The following is a 21,448-nucleotide window of genomic DNA, read 5'->3' as shown; positions in this document are numbered from 1 at the left end:
AGTGTGGGGGCTCAGGCCTTGGGGAGGATCTTGGGGTCCCCCCTGCCCAGGGCACCTCACCCTGGAGGAAACACCTTCCCCAAGATGTCCACAGATGTGTGAAATAAAGACAGAAATTTTATCTCAGCTTTCACACTGTAGATGTCAAAACCCACCTGAATCTGGGCAACCCAACCTCAGCCAGCACTTTCCCTACTTATAAAAGCTTTTACAAACTTTTATAAAAATGTTATTTAGACATGTATAGATAAATAACATACAAATGTTATTTAAATTGCATTTCAGCATGAGATTGCTCTGTGATTGCCCAGGCCCCCACAGGCAGACCGCTGGCAGGAGGTTTTACAGCAGAAGAAAATGAAAGCTTGTGGTTAAAGGAAAGAATTGGCGTGGGGAACGTTTTCAGGTCAAGTTGACACAGGGAACGTGGATTTAATTTTATGCCGGTTTTTTATCCCAGCGTGAAGAGCAGAGGGCGCCAGGAGCTCAGTCATGCAGGTGAGCGGCTCCTGCCCGAATCGGGGCCCTTCTTGCGTTTTGTTCTTGCCATGGAAGAAGCAGGCAGGGCTCAGTTGGAAGAAGCAGGCAGGGCTCAGTTGGAAGAAGCAGGCAGGGCTCAGTTGGGAGAAGCAGGCAGGGCTCAGTTGGAAGAAGCAGGCAGGGATCAGTTGGGAGAAGCAGGCAGGGCTCAGTTGGAAGAAGCAGGCAGGGATCGGTTGGGAGAAGCAGGCAGGGATCAGTTGGAAGAAGCAGGCAGGGATCGGTTGAGAGAAGCAGGCAGGGATCAGCAGGGAGAAGCAGGCAGGGCTCAGTTGGAAGAAGCAGGCAGGGCTCAGTTGGGAGAAGCAGGCAGGGATCGGTTGGGAGAAGCAGGCAGGGATCGGTTGGGAGAAGCAGGCAGGGATCAGCAGGGAGAAGCAGGCAGGGCTCAGTTGGGAGAAGCAGGCAGGGATCGGTTGGGAGAAGCAGGCAGGGATCAGTTGGGAGAAGCAGGCAGGGCTCAGCAGGGATCCCCCACACCATGGCAAGGCCGGTGCAGAGGTCGCCTCAAGCGTCCATCCTTCCTCAGAATACCTCAGGCACGGAAGGGAAGGAAGGCGGAAAGAAGTGCAAAAGTAGACAAAGTTTCCCCCTTTTCCAGGCAGTGGAATTCAAGTTTTTTGAGGTCTTGTCTGACTCTCTCTGGCTGTATTTAGGGCCCCCAAATTCGTGTCCTGTTTGCTATAGGCAGGGGGAACAGAGCGATCCCTTCCTCCTTCCAGCGTCCTTCACACCCCGATGAATCTTCCCATCTCCTCCCTTGTCCCACATCCCTGCATCCTACCTCTGAGTGGTCCCACTTTGACTAAGCCAAATGAATTTCCGCCCTGTTCCTCAAGAGCCAAGTGTTGAAATTTGACTGAATCATCAGCCTTTTATCCCCTTTGTGGTAATTACAGGAACAGTTAATGATGCCTTATATGAGCACCCATGGCCACCTCATTGTTCTCATGGAAATGCTTCACTTCAGTTATTTTTCCACAAATGCTGTCCCACAGCAGAGCATTACCCAGCAAAACGCGGGGCAAAATATTTTCTTGCTGCAGAAAATGCAGCTGTGGGCAGGAAAGCCCAATACCGGCTGTACCACGCTGTTTAGCCACACTTCTTAGGAAACAAATCTCACACCTGCTTTTTGCGCACAGCTCCTTCCAAAGAGCAGAGATCTGCTGCAAAAAGATGCTGCAGCGGGGATTTCTCTCCTCTGAGAGCTCTGACAGCCTGGACTAATCACTGGATACGAGTTTTCACCTCCCAGTGTAGGCATTAATTTGGGTCAGGTGAAACGCTCTCTGGAGACATTTCTTTCTCCCATTGACTCTAGAGAAAGCTTAGGTCAGGCTGCTCTCCAGAGCTACAGAAAATGCCCTCTGAGGAGGTGCCTTGCTTACAACACTTACTTACCCCCACTTACTTGTTTTTTAACCCTGTGGCTGCTTAAACCAAGTCTAAGAGAAGACAGGATCCTCATTCAAATTGCCCTTTGGCTCTCAGTTCTCAAATATTTCCCATGCATGATGCCTGTGCTGGAGCCATGTGCATTTTATTACTTGTGTAGGATGTTCCTTAGTCATAACCAGCGAAGGGACAGCCTGTTCTCCATTAAAACTTTGAGCCATGCCACATTCTTGTTTATGTTTTCTGTTTTAAGGGGAGGCAGCACCAGCTCTGCAACCAGACCTTCCTTCAGCCGTACATCAGTAAAGAGACCTCACAGCAGCAATAACAGTTTTGCAACAATTTATTAGCAATGTTCAGAGAAAATACAAAATCTTATTTACAATGAAATCATAAGAATGGCTGGACAAAAAGAGCAGGGGGATACAGAGCCAGGGTCTGGGTGATGCAGACCTCAGGTCAAGGACATCCACACGGAGGAAGAGAAGCAGCCCTGCACCTCCCCTGCGCCGATGGTCAGGGAACCCAGGAGGAACATGCCTATAGCTATATCCCACCCCTAATCCTGTGTTACTCAGCCTCAGGAGGACTTCCACCTCTCTGAGCATGTGCACATTCCTCACTGCTTCAGTCCAGGTGCTGTCACTAGGCCTGGCTTGGATGGACTGCAAGCCATGGGGTCAGCACCGGAGAGGGACCAGGACACATGCAAGAAGGGAGCCCTGTGGAGGGGCACGGGAAGGCAGCAAGCCATCCCCACTCGAGTGGCCTGGAGATGGAGCAGGTGCCATGCAAGCTTTTCCCACGCAGGAGCAGAAAGCCAGGACGTAGCAGCAGCTCAGGCAGCGGCAAAGTTACTCCACACCAGAAGGAAAAAGAGCAAGAGATCCAGAGCGGGCTGCAGATCCGTGTTCTCCTCCCCAGGTCTCAGGGTACACAGGGCCAGTTTGGAGGAGTCCCGGTGCAGAAAGGAAGGCTGCAGAGCTCTGGTCTGGATTGTCCTCCAGAGGAGGAGTTTTAGGACTATTTCAGAGTCAGAACTCATCACATAACTCCATACTCCCTCCTCAGAAGATGGGAAGCAGAAATACTTACAAGGCCTTTTGCTTTGTCTGCCTTTGCACAGCCAGTCTGCTAAGATATTTCAGAAGTGCCTGCATGGGTCTGAGCCAGAAAATTCGCTCTTTAAACTCTTACTTCATAAACTTTTAGGGTGCCTCCCATTCTGTCCCCTCTCCCAGTTCTGCCTGCTCAGCAATTCAAGGCCCTTGTTTCTTCTCTGCAATGCACTGCAGAAATCAGTGGGTCATGAGCTTAGTGCTGTCATCACCTAATAGTCTCCTTTTTCCTTAAAATTATTTTGGCTTTGCTTTTTTTAATTGGTTTGAGGGGGGCTGTTGGGGAGGAAGGTAAAATGGAAGGTATCAGTTGTGCTCCTGTGTGATCCTGGACAAGGCCGGTGCAGCCGCAGAGGGGCTGAAGCATTTTTACTCAGCACAGTAACTTTCCTCTGCCCAGCTCGGGGCACGGAACACGTGTGGCGGGAGGATACAAACATGTGAAGGGTAAAAGCCAGGGCAGCAGCAGAGGAGGAATGTGCGGTACGGAGCATTTTGGCATAGCCTCTCTTGAACACGCAGGGATTGCTAGAGGCAGCTCAGTGACGCACTTGCCCTGGCATTCCCAGAGAGATTGAAGATACGGGTTTCTATCAGCAGAAAGGATCACTTTTTAAATAAGAGCAAAAGGCCTCTTATCTCCACCTGGAGCTTTACAGTTAGAAGTTAGCCAGCTAATCCCCCAACCAGGGGAATGCGAGCAAGGGGAAGATGGAAAGTTACCTGAGCACTCAGAGGTATCCAGTGCTCTCACTGACATCCCCGTCTGGGGGAGCAAAACTGGAAAATGGCCAGAGGAAGAGGCGATGTTGGTGTTTGCTACAAAGCAGTGCCCGTTTTGAGCAACAGTTCACCCTGGCCTCAGTGTCTGGGTAGTGGCCACTTAGGACCATTAATCTCAAGAAACCAAGACAATTTGGTGAAGGCATCACATCCTCATGATGAGTCACAGGATCTCAGCCGCCCATTTCCCACTTCAGGAGGTGCCTGGCTTTGTACAGGCTCTGAAACTCGGCCTCTTTCTTCTCTGCCAATCACCCTTACATGGGATCACAACCCTCCCAAGTGAAGAGCCACACTTCAGAGAGAACTGAACATGGGTGGGGAGGTGAGCACACAGCCGATGGTCCTGCTATCCCTCTCTGGGAAGAAAAGAAAGGACACGCTCAGCCCCATGGCCAGATGCAAAGGATACAGAATTCTTCCTGCAGGGGCATTAGGGATGTCCTCAAAGAGGCTGCACGTCCTGAACAACAGGTTCCCTTGTGCCTGGAGGACCGATTGCTGGGACATCCAGACTATGTGATCCCATGCTCTGCACTTCTAAAAGCAGGCACTATCACGAATATATCTCTGCAGAGGCCACAAGGCTCCAAATGAGTGCAGGAGAGAAACAGGGGGATGCAATTATTTCCCTAGCCTCCTCCCTTTCTTCAGCTGGTTTTCCTGCCAGGATCCTAGCAAAATTCCCTACTCTCCTCCCCTTAATTTTATTTTCCCTTTGCAGAGCTGATCTCAGCACTTCAACACCCCATGATATACAGAACTCAGACAGGCAACTCTGACAGCCTCTGGGGAAAAGAAGATCTCGGGCTCATGCCTCCCAGTCTCTGGTCTGGTTTGATCTCAGTAGGAGTGGAGGGAGCAGAAGAGACATAACACTTAAGCCCTGCTTTGCTTTCTGGGTCACAAAGGCCTAACAGCATATATACAAGCTGCATAAGGAACCCAGGGGCTTTGCTCAGCTGACTGAATGGAGCCTGCTACTGGGCCAGAAAGGGTGGGTTTGTTTTTGTTTGCTTTTTTAAACCCTCTTTTTCTCCTCTTTTAAGATTTATTTTAAACACTTGCATCTTGCCAGCAAAGAGACGATACTGCCTTGCTGCACTCACTCCTGGCTGGAACCGAAGAACTGGAGGAAGAAGGAGAAGATGTAGATGATGTCCAGATAGATATTGAGGGCTCCAAAGATGTATTCCTCTGGGCTCAGTGAGTACCGACGATTCCCCATCAACATCTGGGTATCAAATGCCAGGAACTGTGAGGAAAGAGAAGGAAACCCAATGACATGGAGATTTGGCACAGGGAGGCAAGAAGTGCTCTAACGACAGGAGTTCTCCAAATTGCTTCACTGTACCCAGAACAAAAATGCAGCCACTTTTTATGGGCTGTAACTGCAATTTCAAAGCCCAGAACAATGCACTGAAGAAGCTGCAACCTTCCCCTTCCTTCATTTTGCTCTTGATAGTCAAACCCTGAGCCCAACTGTTACTCCAGGCCTGCTTCCTTCATGCTTCATCCATCCCAAATGTGCCCCAGGATCAGCTCTGGAGCAGTTCTCCGTGCTCTTCCTCAGCCAGTCCCTGTTGCCAGTCTTCCCCCAGTTATTCCCAGACTTCCCCCAGTTCAGAAACACCTGCCAGGGAACAAGGTGATCTGGATCCAACATGACATTGCAGCAGCAGCAACACCAGAGCAATAAAGAGCAAGAAACCCCAGATCCTGGGCAGCACCAAGGTCTGCAGAGGTAGCCAGACCCAGAGGGGAGCAGAGACCTTTCTGAGGTACAGCCACGACTGAGTGCAGGCCAGATTTTACCAGTGAAGCCATCACAGTGGGAACCCACTGCCCAGTCTGCCTGCAGGGACACAGCACTCACAGGAACAAACCTGGGCTACAAGACAGGCTGCAAGAAAACCTGCACCGTGTCGCACAACTTCAAGCCAAGTATCTTCTTCCATCTCACTTTTACTCCCTCTGCTAACGTAGCCCATGACAGACACCTTGGCACGGAGCTCTTCAGGGCTGGCCGGGCATCTTTGCCATCACCTGGGGTCAGCTGGCACCTTTGCCCTCCCCAGTCATAAAAAACAACTGATCTCTTCAGATACTGTCAGGCTGAGCTGAGGTTCTGACTGAAGTTTATGGGCTAATTATAAGATGTTTAAGCTCACTTGTATTTTACAGAACAGTCTTTAATCATGAATCACAGAAGAAATATCCGAGCTCACTTGAAATGACTTTTACAGCTAATAAGAACAGTTGAGCAATTTCATTTATTCACAACATGCCCAACAGGCACCGCCTTGAACCCCAAGGCAGCCCTCCTCTTGACCCCCACCTCGAGGTAACACCAAGCATCTTCCCAGACAACTCCCACACCTGAACGGCAAGCGTGGCACTGCTGGGACTTGCTCTGGGAAGAGGCTCACAGGAGGCACGGCCAGGGAGCACTCGAAGGAACGAATCAAGCCTTTGCAACTTTCCTTGGAGGAGCTGCCCAGCTTCAGGGCTTTTCCTGCCTGCAATGAACCTTCCTAATGCCCCTTAATCCCAAACCACGGCTTCTCACGCTTTCTGCACCTCAGTTTTTGTTAGTCAAACTCATACCCAGGCCTTGGCTCACTCCACTCAGCCGGCCGCGACTTGACTTTGCTTCTGCAGCCTCATTTCATCCCCAGTTCCCTTTGAGCCCTGCGATCCAGCTCCCACGGATGTGCCGAAGTTTGGTCTCTGCTTTTCCCACTCCAGAGATGCCTTTTTGCCCCGTCCCTACACTGGTTTCTGCTGTTCACACCTAGTGTTGCGCATACAGCATGAGCTTGCCAATCACACCATGCTCAGCACCAGCACTGTCACGTACACCAGCACCTTCTCGGGACAGGGCTGAGGTCACTGCACTAATTGCTATTCATGAGCCATTTGAAGATGTGGACCTCTACAGCCCTGCGACTCACTCTTCTCCCTTCCCCAAGCACCCTTCAAGGCTAAAAGCATTTAATCCTTCCTTATTTGCTTATTTTTCCTGCCAGCACATTCCCAGGCCCCATGACCAGCACCCACTTACCATGGTAAATATAATGGCACCAAGCAGAGCATAGATTGCGTGGAGCCAAGGGACCTAAAGGAAACAAATCCATCAGTCAGTGCCTGGGAGAAAACTGGTTAATTAGGACTTGACCCAGAAGAGGGCTTAGATCTCATGTGGAGGATACAAGTTCGGGAAAGTGCTCTAATAGCCCAGGATGGACTCACACCACTTCCAGCTCCAACACAGTTTCTGTTGTGGACCTTTTCATGACAAAGGACGGGTCACTGTGCCTCAGTTTCCCCTCTCACTGTGGTCTTTGTGTCCCTTTGGTTCATAAGCTTCTAGATCAGGTACTTGTGTTTCGGAATAGCCTACATCACCACAGCTGCTGTCTCTGTGGAAATGTCTTAGCACTGTCCTGATGGAAACACATTTTGCAGCAGGCCCAGGAGGTGTTTATTTGCCCAGACTAGAAGAAACACCAAATGCTTCCAAGAGCCAGACCCAGCTTTAATTAAGAAGCATAACTTCAATGTGTCCATCTGCTGGAGTCACAGCAGGAAATGCACTGGAATTAAGACCAAACCCCACCCCTGCTTGCTGTGGCACAGTAGCACCCAGCGCTAATGGAGAAGGTGCCTTGTGTTCCAGGAGAAGGTGCCCACACCGAGCTGATTCAACCCAGAGCTGGAAGCCTGCCTCCCCAGATAGACAAGCTCATTACAAGGCTGCCTCAAGCTATGCTTATCTTGACAAGCTGCAAGATAAAGAGTAGTTGTCTCAACAGTTTAATGGCAGTGGCTTGGTGCTGTAAGCTGGTTTACCCTCACGTTTGCACAGGGGAGAGGTGGAACTCAAGCCAAGACTACCAAAATCCAAGCTCCTGATTTTGGAAACACCAGCCTGTGTATTTTTCCATCATCAGACCAACTCCAGGGCTAGTACCAGTGGGAGTATCTTCTGCAGGTCTGGCCCTTAAAGCATCACTCAGGTCCCCAGAGGAGCCAGGTGAGATGTGAAGAGTTTGGAGGTCCCTTAAAGGCTGCTGTGATCAAAAAGCTGGGTGCCGTTGTCTTCAGCACAAGCAAGCATTCAGGGTGATTAGTGGTGGCTGCACAGCCCCACACACCTTCCCTCTTTCATCAGCATCTTCCAGGGTCTGTCAGGCTCTTGCCTGAATGACGACTCTCCTAATGAAACACTCTTGGATGGAGACCAGACACTCTGCACTGCCACGCCAAACCCTCTATCGGGTGTAGTCACAAGCTGCTCCAAGATTTCAGCTGGGCACAGCTAACGCCAGCTGGAAGGGGCTGGGCCCATGCCAGAGGGGCTGGCAGCAGTTGGAGGAGCAATAAGGTGGTCACTCATCATCAAGACTTGTCCCTGGGATCCGAATCACCCTCTGGAGGTGCTTATTTCTGAGAAATTTGAGCCTTGGGATTTAAACACTGCAGGACGTTGCCTGGAGTTGGTGTGAACACAGCCAGGTCTGGCCAGACAGGCACCCCATGGCACTTGTCCGGAGTCCAAGTCCTGCCCTGAATTTGGGGCAAGGGCCCTGCGTGGGGCAAGGCAGCGCTTTAATGTGCTCACTACCCTGGTTTTACTGGAGGGGAAACTGAGGCACAAGCAGGTGATATGACCTGCCATGGGGTCACTACACAGCTCCAGGAACAGAAGCAAACTTCCTCAAGCCCCAGGCCAGTGCTGTCCTACAACCTGATATCTGATTGTACAACCACCAGGTAACAGCCACCTGGTCTCGCCTTCTCTTTCTGTTGGTGTTTCTGCACCTTTTCAGAGAGCAGGCTGGGACACCCCTCTCAAGCCAAGCCCTGGAGCTTGCCCGCTTTAGGCTGATCAGCTCCCAGCCTTGCACCAGCACTGGTCGCACTGGGTGAGGAAGGGGCCCAGGTCGTTACTCACGTATTGGTAGGGCAGGATCACAGCCAGGATGATGCTACCGAAGAAGAGCACCATGACCATCACGAAGAGGACGCCCTGGTAGGAGGTGAAGTCAAACTGCGGAGGCAAAGAACATCACGTTACCCATATCCACGGGGAGGGACTCTCCAGCAGCACACCCGTCCTGCTGTCACACGGCAATTGTTTCACCTGCATCTCAGGTCCTATAGCCCGATGCCCATCTGCATGGCACGCAGAGCCAAACACTTACCATGTCCCCTTTATTGCCATAGGCAAGAACCCGGTACCCATTGGGTACCTGAAATCCAAAAGCCCATCGTACACGTTTGTGCCAGTGCCCTTCTGTACCCCGCAGCTTAATCCTCAAAAAAGCCCAGCTTACCCTCATCCTCCAGCCCCATCGATAACCCTGACACATCCCTCACCCCAGAATCTGTCCTAATCTTCCTGTAACCTTCACTTTTCACCCCAGCACCCCTCAGGTTGCTCCTGCATCCAGAGCCCTACAGACCTGCCCCTTCCTACCTCACCCCCAGCACTGCCTGACCCTGTGTCCTACCCCGGCAGATTCTTCTCCCAGAGGGACTGATCAGCACAAGCTCACCTTGGTCTGGAAGCTGAAGATCGTGACAGACAGACACACCAGGGCTGTGATCCCCAAACACAGAAGGACTGACTTGGTGTTGTAGTAACTGCAAAATTAACAGCAAAACCACTTTTCAGTGTTTCCCACAGGAACGGGTAGAAGGAGGGAATAAGACAGGCAGAAGCTTGGCAGAGGTGTACACAGAAAACATGAGTCCTAGGGGCACAAACAGCACTGAAATTATCGATGTCCCCCTTAACGTAAAGAGGGGAGGATAGAAAACACTAAAAAAAATACTAGATGGGTTTTCCTCCTGCTTTAAATAGAAGAGGGTAGGCAGGAGGGCATGTCTATGCCTTCTGGGAACTCATGAGCAGCTAAGATGGGGACTTACTATACAAATCTATCTGTCCATGGACAGATGGAGAAGGGGAGGATTCATACTAGGAGGGAATAAAAATAGAATGACAAATGTCATTGCAGCACAACGAGGAATCAGAAAGCTGCAGCCACTCTTACGCTACTGATGTGCTCGTAACAGGGGTTTGGGTCTTGGAAAACCACAGGCAAGGAGGGATTTGACTGGCTAGGGAGACTGCAGGCTTCGGTTATAATTTTTTTGTATGTCTGACCACTGCTTTTGGTTACAGCACCGGCCCTAAGAGAAGCCAGTCCCCACTCTCCCCTTCGGTTTGATTGGAGAGTGATATCGCTGGTATTTTCCCGGAGTTGCTGAAGCTGCTACTTTCTTTGTCCCCAGCACACATCCATCAACTCCCACTGGCTCATCTGCCTCATCACCAGGGACCCACGTGAACCAGGGCCGATCTTGTGAGCAGATTGTAACAGTAAAAATACAAGCTGTAGACTACAAAAAACCTGAAACTGCTGGAAAAAACTCCTTGTCTCACTCCAGCCCCATCTGCTAGCGTGCTGCTTCGTGGGAAAGGTGCGATCACAGCGTGTGGCAGCCCCCTATAGCCCATCCCTGCAGGTGCTGCCTTGTCCCTGGCTCTCTAGTGCTCATCTGTAGGATTCAGCACAGCCAGGAACTGCCCCGTGCTGCCTCGGCTGTGCCAGAGAAGGGGATGTCACCGTAGGTCTTGGAGAGCTGCTTTAAAATGTATTTTCAAAAGGGAAGGTCAGGCCTTGTGTGGCTGCTGGAACAGCTCCAGAGAGATCAGGTGGCGCATATATTTCAGAAGTAGGGAAGATTTTTTGCAGGAAAAGACAGGACATAGGACCAGAAGACATCCAGAGACCACGTGCTCAACCTACCTGGAGAGCATCCCAGTGAGATAAGCCATGGAGAGTGTCTGGGAAGGAAGGAGAACCACATTACTTCTGCATTCATGTCCCAGGGAGAGACACGCAATGGATAAAATATTTCAATTACAGTGATGAGTGCAGTGAAACCTCTTAAACAGATGCTCAAGAGAAGCAATTTTTGCATAGTTTCTAATCCTCCAGTGATTAATACCCACAGGGCAGGTTAAAATGAGGGCAAGCCACCACCCTGAGAGCAGTCCCACCTTCTCCGTCCCTCTACCCCTCTTGCACAGGACTCGAGCACCCTACCCCAGCTCCCATCACGACCAGTCTCCGCAGGTTTGGGGGTTTTTGGTGGTTTTTTTTTCTTTTTTTAAACAGAGGCTCCCTTCTTTCCTGCTTATCACACTCTAGTTCAATTACAGCTCCTCAGCCCAAGTGCAGGGCAATTAGAGGACAAAATTTCTCCAGGAATCCAGACCAAACGTCTCTCCTGCTTGGAGCCATTATGAAACCCACGCTGGCTGCAGGGGCAGGGCAGACGCTGTCCAGATGTGCTACTTACAAAGATGCTCAACAGGATCAGATTCCATGGGAAATACCTCCTGCAAGTGAAGAAACAGTGGCTGGTCAGCCCTGCGATGCGGAGGGCAGAGGCAGTCAGCAGCGCTGCACAACAGCTTGCACAAGACGTGCCATATAATTAATGACCTGTGCAGCAAATGGCAGGGGTGGTGCAAGGGGACGATCATCCTGTTGGGAACGAGAGTGCATTTGGGGTGCTCCTAGACCAAGAGGGTAAACGTCCCCATGATATTCCAGCAGAGCACCCTGCTCTGCTGGGAACAGACGCCCATCCCCTGCAGTATTTAACAACGAGAGTTTGGAGCTGCACAGTGATGCAGTTTGCTGCAATGTCGCTTCCTTCCCAGCTGCAACTTGACTTCAGCTTTTAATGCTGTGTTGCAGCAACCCACAACTGCATCAGGCCTGAAAACACAGCTGCCACCTCAGTCCCTACATCACTGCGTCGGCATGACCCCATCCCATCTCCGCAACATCATTGGTCATGCTTGAAACAAGAGGAAAACATTCATCCTTCATTTTGTGGGGTTGTTTCAAAACCAAAAGGAAAATATTTTACCTGGGTCCAGAGCAGCAAGCAAGAATCAAGTAGGTCACAAAGAAAACAGCACTGCAAAGAAGAGAAAAAGAGCAGTTAGGGAGGAAAACCCAGGTGTTGTGTGGTGATACAGGAGAGAAGTCTCCAGCTGACAAGTTTCAGTGCCCTGCTGCGCTGTTTAAAATGCCAGCACCGTGCCAGAAGATGAAGCTGGGTAGGAATTAAGGCAAATACTGCTTCTCACTGAAGCCGTTTTCTGCCCACAGCTGCCTGCTTTGCATGTGCCAGTCCCCAAACTGGGACAGCACAGACATCCCTGAAAAACCCAAAGGATAGCTTTAGGGCAGAGCAAGGGTAGCATTCAGCTCCAGGACAGGTGGAGCACCCAAACGTGTTCGTTGTTGACACCTCGTCGGTGCATGAATTGCTCATACGGAGGTGGCCAGACTTTGCCCCTCATTTCCAGGCACTTCCTGGCTTGCTGGGATCAAGGCATCCTGCTGGAATTCCAGCAGCACTTAAACCAAGATTCACAGGGCTGGCAAAAGTGACTTGCCTAAGGCCAGATGGAAGGTCTGTGTCGGAGAAGGGAACTGGTCCCATGTTACTGCACCAGTAGAAGGATCCTCTAAGGTCAGTGAAGCTCGCAGACCCAAGCCTAATATGCTGTTGCACAAGCCATCCCCGGGTCACAGGAGAGTTATTTATCTCACATGACTTGACCCTTCAGCAAAGCAAAAAAATCCAACAGCTGAGGGATGGTCTCCCTCTGCTCTGGATGTCACGCAGCCCGGGTGTTTTTCCACAGTGCTGATGGGTTATGGCACAGTGGGAACCTGCTTTCACCCAGCGCCTGGGGGGGGAAAGCAGCTTCCAAGCATGCCGATGGCTGCACGATAGCCAGTCACCTTAGGTCTAATAAATGAACGTGACGGCAAAACCCACGGGCCATGATAAACGCACCAGAGATAAACCTGAGCATTGCTCTCCCACGGGGAAACCAGGAAAGCTGGAGTGGACACGGCTGAATAGATGGAAAGAAAACACGTAGGGAGCAAAGAGAGCCACTGCAGTTGTCCATCTCCTTTGCATCCCTTGTTGCCCGTCTGCGGCCCGTCTGTTGCCCCTCTGAGCCATCACCCCAGCAGTAGGAAAGCACCCTAGGGCACCCACTTTTATTTTGAAGAGGTATATAGAGAGTTGGGGGTCTCTGTGTATGAAGGAGATCCAAATTCAGATCAGAACAAGCAATTGGAGACGCTGGGATGGAGGGAAGGGCTGGCTCGCTGGGAGCTGAAGTCCCTCAGGTACACAGCTACCCCCAGCTGGGCCAAGACGCGTTTGCTCCTACTGAAAGTTAGGAAGAAATAACTGCTCACTGGCCAGTAAGCTGCAAGAGATGAACCCAAAGGTCAAAGCATAGACCTGAGCAGAGCTTGGGCTCATCTCCCTACCAGGCATCACTGCTTCTCCAGTCTACCAACGGGCCAAGGAGGAGCACGTTATTTTCCCTTGAGGTCAAAGAGGCTGATGTCAGCTCCCTTCTATTACTGCTAGTTTGGATCTTTTTTTAAAAGTTATATAAGCTGGTGTCTCATCTCCGGGCCTGGACACATTTCATGATTTGGGTGTGAACTAATTAAAGCCAAGTTCACAGAGCCTTGTTCACAGACAATTGCATTGCACACTCTGCCTGCTTAATTAGCAGCACTAACACAAGCGGCAGCCAGGAAACGCACGGGAGCACAAGCACAAGCCTACGCTGCCTCCAAACTGACCTTTCGGACCAGGCTTGGCTAACGAACGGCATCCCAAACTCTGGGCACCGACAGCAGCTCCGTGATGAAGATCCAGACATGACAGCCCCACTCCGACACGGCCAGAAACATCCAAATACCTCCAACTGCACCCACCCCCCCGCCCCCTTCACTGCCTGCACCCTTCTTCGCATCTGCTGCATATCAAGGCGTGCGATGTAAACCCAGGTGACCTCCCCGCTTGCAAAGGGACAAGCCCAAAATTAAGCCTCTGAGGCACCCTGAGCACCCTTCCAGGTCTCACATCTGGGTTTCTGCACTGTTTTCCTGGAAGCCCCCCTGTTTCACCTGGTTTGCTCTCAAGCAATACTCATGTATTTACTTTGACCCCAGCTTGTAGAGACCCTCCTCTTGGAAGGATTTGGAGGTATCCAGCTTCTCTCATGTCTCATTTAGGTGGGATTTTCTATATTCTCACCTCAGAAACCATTAATTTCCTCAGCTTCCCCTGCACACATGTTCTTCACATACAAGGTACAAAAGTGTTTGGAAAGTGTCTCCACATCACCACAGCCACATCCAGAGCTGTTTGGAGCACACATGGCCACAGGAGAAGACAGAGATACTCACTAGGAAGCCCAATACCAGGCAGAGTGTGTCTGAATGTACCCCTTGACCGGCTCGCTGCAAGACAGAGAAAATGAGTGCTGAGCAGAAAGCATAAAAAACCCAATCATTTCACAGTTTGCTGCTAAATTAAACCTGGGAACATGCATAGGGTGATGCAGCACAGGGTATGTGAAGAAAAAAAAAAAAAACAAAACAACACCACACTGAATCTACCCAGCAGACTGACCAACTGGAAAGAAATTCAACCTGTCAAGTCGGAAAGACAGCCCCGCTGTTATCAATTACACAGCCGGGCTTGCTTGGGGAACGGCCCCTGCCTTCTCTGAGAAGTGATTAAGGAGCTGAAATCCTCAGGCTGACAGTGATTCATTATTTATTCTGGAGGCAACGTGAGCCACACATGCCCAAAATGCTCAGTCATCCGAGCTAGAGGCAGCTGCTGCTCGAGTGTGGGGTATCTGCTTCTGCAAGGGGAGGTAACCCAGCCCCTGAAGCTGAGGTAGGCTGGGATCTGATGGCCTTGATAACTCCCAAAGGAAAAATACAGCAGTTAATTTTTAAGGGCAAGCAGCCTGCGCCTCTTGGCTGGGGATAGCACCCAGAACGGACAGTGCACCATCCTGAGGACGTGCAGGAAAGGTATCAGAAGTACTGAAGGACCTCTCGGGGTTCTCCCAGTTTTGTTTTTCTATTGGAGCACACTGGAAAAAAAAATTCAGGTATCTACATAACAGACAACACCCCCAAGTAACAGGTAATTCAAGATCAGGTCATACACAGGACAGAGCAAGCATTACTGCTACACAAGGGACCTACCAGAAGGTGAAGAAAGCCACAATAACAAGAGTGACCAAGAGCTGGACCATCAGGATGGCATAAACCTGCAACGAGAGGCAGCCCGTGGGTGACCCACAGACCCTCTGCTTCCCACCCAGCCCAGGGAAACCAGCAAAGCCATTGCAGCCAGGTCCCTCCAAGGCTCAGAGCTGGTCTCCTGCCTTCACAGGGGAAGGCTGAGCCTGGAGACACTTGCCCCTTACCTTCCTGATGAACACTCTGCGCACATTCCTGTCATCCCAGCTGAAGGTCGTGAGCATCTCTGTGTCTCCTGGGTACCCGCCACTGCCATAGCTCGGGCTTGTGCCTGAAGCAGAAGCCAGACAGATCAGCTCCCGTCACCCAGTTCCCTCCCCAGCTACAATAATCTGACCCCGGTGATTGACTACAGCTCAGGAGGCCCAAATTTCAAGGTTTTCTGGTTGCATTGCAGAACAGAAGCTTGGTGGGGTGCACTCTTCTCCCTTCCCACTCCTAAATCTTATTAGGACCATCTCCAAGAACAGAGAGAGGAAACCACTTCTGCAAACTCCAGCCCAGCAAGGACACCAGGGGTGATTCCTGTCGCTGGTAACACCGTATCCTTAATGGTAATTAGAGGGCTCGTATCATATCCTTGCTCACCTTTCACTGAATATTAAAGCATCCCCCAGAGGAGCTGTGACTCAGCACCTCAGTCATTCCCGTCAGGAGCTCTGGTGCAGGAGGATTCCCTCGCTGCTCTCTAATTGCCTGAGCTTAGACTGTGTCTGCATCATGTCTTATGTCAACACTGTGCCCTCTCCTCTGAGACAAGCTCATTACAGCCAGCTTTTCTGTAAGGTCCATCCCTGAATCTGATTTCTGTGCAGGGAGCCAGAGAACGGTTTAGCAGCAAACCTAAACACAGGGGAAACAACTCCAGTGCTACTGCTGAGAGTACCTTCCCCCCAAATCATCGCACCACACAACCCAGCTCTGCTTTGCTGAAGGCTCTGTAATACGAACTCTTGTTGCTGGAGTTTCCCTGCAGATGGGCAAGGGGGAAGGCTGGACCATAAACCATCGGTTCGCTCTGTAGCCTGAAGGGAGATGGAGGGAAATATCGGAAAACTTCTGCCTGCAGGGAGGTGACTGTGCCGCCAGCCAGGGGTGAAGGTGGCAGCGAGGATACTGCAGGGTGGGCGGCTGCAAGGAGAAACCCAAAGCAGCAGCTTCTCCCTGCTGGGATCAGCTGCACAAATTAGATATAAGAATCTGCCTTCTCCATCTGCTGAACCTCAAGCTCAAGAAAAAATAAAACAAATACCGAAGCCTCTGTTGCCTTAGCGCATCATTCCCCTGTGCTTCTCTTGCAAACATCCCCCTCCATGTTACTAACAGCCCCCCCGCCTGGGTTTGCTATAGAACGAAGGCTTATGAGATTACACCAGCTACACGCTCATGTCCCTGCCTGTTTGACAGATGCCTCCCCTCCTTCTCAAAGCTTTTTAGCTCAGTGATACTCAGATCATTCAGGCAGATGGAGGAAAGATCCTCTGCAGACACCAGCAAAGCCAAACTCCAGGCCCTGGTCCTGGATTTCTTCTGTTTTACTGGCCAAAGGTTGCTTGCTTTTATTGCAGAAGCCTCATCCTAAAGATGCCCCTGGCAGGAAATAAATCTCTTGTGCTCTTCTTGTGCCTAATAAATCTCTTGTGCCTTCTTCTACGCCCCAGTGGAGATGAAACTCCTGCAGTGCATCCTCCCTGCGTTTCTGCGAGATCTATCATCGCCATGCGGGGCTGAGAGCACCTGAGGCCCATATCCTCGGGATGCTTCAGTGCCTCCTGCGTCAAAGCAATCAAGGCATCTAAACACCAAATTAGACGCCTAAATGCCTCAGAGGAATGGAGGGGGTTTCCTCCTCCCTGGCTGGTGTCCCCAGCGCTGGTCACCTCCCAGCCAAGGGCCACATCTGAGGCAGCAAGATAGTGTGTCCCAAGCTCATTATTAAAGGAAGCAACTCAAAACACACACCTCTTCTCTCTAGCCACTTCCACTCTCATATAAGCCGTCAGACACAGCCCCGTGGCATGTGTCCCCCCTGACCCTGGTGCAGGAGCCACAGCTTGCAGCGTGGCTGAGGGCAGGGAAAGGGGAGAAGGAGATGAAATCAGAGGAAAACACCGTCAGGGATCAGGGCACAGGACACAGCTGCAGAGAGGAAATCCTGCCAGGCTCATCAGGGAGGGGACAAGAGGTGACACATCACCTGAACAAGTCCTCCAGGATACCCAAAATACCCATTTGGGCTTTACCTATCCAAATTCATCATGACAGTAAAGACCCAGATGGTTGCTAGAGCAAGCTGGACGGTTATTTATCCCCTCTGTTTCTGACCACTGAAGGCAGACGAGAATGGGAAAAGTCCATGAAACCATCAGAATGTGCGGGCACACACATCTCGGAGGGGTTTAGCTTGTTCTTTCCCCTTCCCTAAACATCTCCGTCCCTGCTGCCGCAGCCGTCCCCGCCGGATGGATCAGGCAGTCAGCAAAGCACAGCAGGGGAAGAGGACTGAGCAGAGAGAGGGGACTCAGGAGTCGTTAAACCCAGTCCCTCCAGCACTCACTCCAGTTCAAGCTGTGCTGACCAAGCAGTTGGCCACCCCAGCAGTCTCACTTGCCGGCCACTGCGTCCATCCCAGCTTGCCACCACACAGCCGTTCCCCTGCACTGGGCACAGTCGAGCCTTTGTCCGCTCATCACAACCAAGCAGAAGCTGCGCGCAGCACCCAGGGAAGAAAAGCTGTTTGTTTGCTGAGGACGCGGCCACCCAGCCCAATGCTGGAACAATTCAGCCTTCAAGTCCAGCCATTTTCACCTCCCCTGGCTCTGACCACCAGCCCGTAGCAGCCAGACATCACTGGTGCCGCGACACTGATTTTGCCAGTTCAGCGGCTTCTTTGAAAGCCGGGGTTGAGCAGGAGCTAGAGGGGGGGCTGCTGCCTGCAGAGCTGGGAGCATTGTACCAGGACTCTCCCCAGCCCTGGGAGGTGGCGTTGCCCAGTGCAGCAAGCTGGGAGAGGGGATTTTTCCCGTCCTGGTAGCGGGGAGGAGAGCAGGGACAGAGCACTGGAGTTTAGTCCCACCTCAGGAAGGCAGTGCGGTCTCGTGGTTGGGTGAAATGGCTTTTACATATAGATCCAGACTTATATGGCTTATAGCTACAGCTCTGGGATGAGCTCTACCAAACTGGGACCACATCCCTGGTTCCTCTCTTCTCTACAAGCCTGTGGGGGGAATCTCTGCACCCCTCTACCCCCTCTGCCAGGGGCTCACCCTGGGTACAGCCACAGAAGCACTTACTGGGGTCAACATAAGCCCAGCTGGGGTGAAGCGGGACCGATGCGGGAGGAGGGTAAGCACCAGACTTCAACCCTTCTCCCGCTGTTGCCTCCTCATAGGTCGGAGGAGCTGGTGGAGCCGTGGCATTGTCCTTCTTCTCTCCTTGCCCCTCAGAGTTGGGGGGCTTGTTGTTCACAGAGAGCTGCAGGGGAAGGAGGGGGACAGGGGGGAAAGAGGGAGATTAGAATGTAAAAACAGCACAGAAACTGCCCCCCCAAGGAAGGAGCATCCTCTGATGTGATTGAGGGAAGAGATGAGAAAACACCTGACATGTTAAAGGGGATGAAAAATTATAGACAACTGGGTCTGAGGGGAGACACAGCCTTGCCCAGGGTCCTCCATGTGCCTCAGGCTCATTTGTAACACTGGAAAACATCCAAATAATTCTCTGTTTTTCAGCCTACTTCTTTCTAAATTTCCCTTTAAAAGTGCTTTCAGTTACTGGGCAGAAAATCCTGAACTCCTTCATTTCCACTTACACCCACATTTTGGGGAGTCTCTCCTAGCCCCCAAGAAACACTCTGGCTTGGCCCTCCAACTTTTTCTTCTAGCTCGTTTCTCTCAGCCCATCCAGAGGCTCAGCCTCGCTGCTTTCCATATTTTGAAGGTGCAACTAAGGAACTCAGGATCCCACATCTTCAGACTATGAAATCCCAGCAAAGAGCCAGCCTCAGGCCACCTGAGAAGTTCCTTCTCCTTGGGAACATTATCCATCTAACCTTCTAGATCTTTGTCATTCTGGGATAAGTTATGAGCCTGGTATCCTGCCCTTGCTGCCAAACAGGGTGCCAGCTCAGCGTCAGGAATAGCAGCCCCATGGATCACAGGGATGTGGGGCTGGAACCACAAAAAGTCCAAAATGAAGCAGACAGACTAATTAGCCCCACAACAGACAGCGCAGCCCCTGTAAGGAGGTCTTAAATTAAAGGTGTAACAGGCCTTTGAAAATAAAGTCAGGGTACCAGGCTGGTATATGCATCACGATCAGATCCAGCTGCATCGGAATAACTGCACCTCCTCCTCTGCCAGCTCACAAGGACTGTCCTCATCCTGTCCTTTATTACAAGCTCTTGGGTATAGGGTGGCCAATATCCTGCAAAACCCCCAGAGATACCCAAGGAGATACAAGAGGGACGGTGCTGCCGTGCCGCCTGCATCCAGGCAGCCTCCGGCATCGTTGTCATGGCAATGGTGCATTGTCCTGTCATAGGATGTGTAACCCCCGCCTCCCTGGTCTCAGAGCATTGGGAAGCCCCCAAAATCCAGAGCTCTCTGGACCAGGAAGGAGGTGCTGAGGTGCTCAGGGCAGGTGCCGGGTCCTGACTGCAGAGGGCATGGATGGGGAAACACAAACACCCCGCTGAGCTCCCTGACATCCAGGATGGGTGGAGGAAACGGCCACAGGTCCAACAGCAGGGTTGAGCTGCACATCCAGCCCCAGGAAAAACAGCCCCCAACCCCATAATGACACAGCCCTCCATCCTCTTCCTCTGCCAAAAACACCCCCACCGCAGGGGCCGACGGACCGGGCTGTGCGCAGGTACCCAGCTCCCCCCTCCACAGCAACTGTTTTATTCCTTAAACCCCCTCTCCTCAACCCACTTCCCCCCTCTACACATGCAACAGTTATACAAGCACGACGACTCATCATCCCAGCGCTGGCCTCCCACCTACCTTCCCCTGGGTCATGGCTCCTCGCTAACGATGCTGCCGGACCCTTCGAGCAGCAGCAGGAGGGAGAGGGCCGGAGCTGAACACAAACCTCCTCGCTGGGTCCCTTCCACCCGCTCTCCCGGGATGTCTCGGGACTGGCTGCAACCGCCGCAGCCTCCGCAGCCTGCGCTGATGCCTTCACCTTCTAGCAACATCCACGGAGCAACGGGCGCTGAGGGAGGACCGTACCATTCCCAGCCTGTGGCACAGGGGGAAGCCGGGAAAGAAACGGCTAAAACAGGCAAGCGGCCACTGGCAACGATGGGGAGGATGCCCGGACACAGCACTGGGGAGGCAGCGGCAGGATCCCACACCGCGGGGTGGGGAGCAGCTGCCCCTGGGATGCTGAACTTAGGGCTGGGATTGCGAAGGGGAGGGAGAGGCGAAGGATGCTTCGCTGCAGCATCTCTCTGCTGCTGCGCGTCAGAGCCGACCGTGGGCCAGGGAGCTGCAGCTTCCACAGGCCCCGCTGCAGGCGGGCACAGCGAGGAGGGTGATGATGGGGGGCAGAGGGGAGAGTCGGAGGGAGCAATTGCACACAGGGCCCTGGCTCCCTTCCTGACCCTTTCCAGGCTTTTGCCCCGTGTGTGCGTTGTCTTCTCTGAACCGATGCAGCCCCACTTGGGGGGCAAAAGAAGAGTTTGGAGGCGTCCCCGGGCAGCCAGCAGACCATGAACACCGTGCAGTCCCCATCACCAAAGCAATATTATCAATTCAAGCCCCTGAGGAGGCAGCTAAATGGGGAGTCCAGCTCCCAGCCCAGAGCACATCCAAGGGAAGGAGCACAAAGTGAATGAGATTTTACCCTCCCTGACAGGGTCTGGGGAAGGGAAGGAGGGGGAAGGGGGTCACGTTACAGTCTGAGGGCACAGGGAGATGGAGACATCTCCCCTTACGCCACAGGCAGCAGGAGGGGGGGAAAAAAATCATCACTTTACATAGTGAAGTACTTCACATGGACAGAAAATTTGTTCAGGACAGAGGAAGAAACAGTACAAACACAGCACACCCTCTGCCTAAACACATGGAGAGTCAGGCTTGTGATGAATGAGAGATGTCAGCAGAGCAGCCTTGCACTGGGCTCCCACAAAATGAAAGCACAATTTCAGGCCGTTCTGGACTACGCTGGGGCTAGGAGCTGTGTCCCTACATCCCAGCTCTCCACATCCTCTCTGGTCCTTCCCCACTCCCTTCAAGTCATTTATTGCTTGTCATGCCAGAACCATACATCACACCTCAAATTAGTTTGCCACATCTATAACACAGGTACAAAAAATAAATTAGCTTATCTGTTTGCCATGAAAAAAAAAAAACCCAAAACACAACAATGCCACATTTTAGGCTCCCTAGACACAGTCCTAGAAAAGGT

At 51.9% G+C, this 21,448-nt stretch overlaps 1 protein-coding gene across 1 annotated transcript; it reads right to left on the bottom strand.

The window, feature by feature from the left end:
- Positions 1-2,262: 2,262 nt before the first annotated feature.
- On the bottom strand, positions 2,263-20,417 carry FAIM2 (Fas apoptotic inhibitory molecule 2). Its single transcript, XM_074853826.1, has 12 exons — positions 20,041-20,417; positions 18,328-18,508; positions 15,202-15,305; positions 14,978-15,042; positions 14,162-14,215; positions 11,796-11,846; positions 11,217-11,256; positions 10,661-10,698; positions 9,401-9,488; positions 8,797-8,892; positions 6,904-6,957; positions 2,263-5,094 (listed from the first exon to the last, which is right to left on the bottom strand). Exons 1-12 carry the CDS (start codon positions 20,053-20,055, stop codon positions 4,945-4,947), a joined length of 936 nt encoding a protein of 311 aa, XP_074709927.1. The 5' UTR covers positions 20,056-20,417; the 3' UTR covers positions 2,263-4,944.
- Positions 20,418-21,448: the final 1,031 nt, after the last annotated feature.

Source organism: Strix uralensis, chromosome 33 (assembly GCF_047716275.1).
Source record: "Strix uralensis isolate ZFMK-TIS-50842 chromosome 33, bStrUra1, whole genome shotgun sequence".
Classification (NCBI taxonomy): Eukaryota; Metazoa; Chordata; class Aves; order Strigiformes; family Strigidae; genus Strix; species Strix uralensis.
This window is presented reverse-complemented; position numbering and strand designations above follow the sequence as displayed.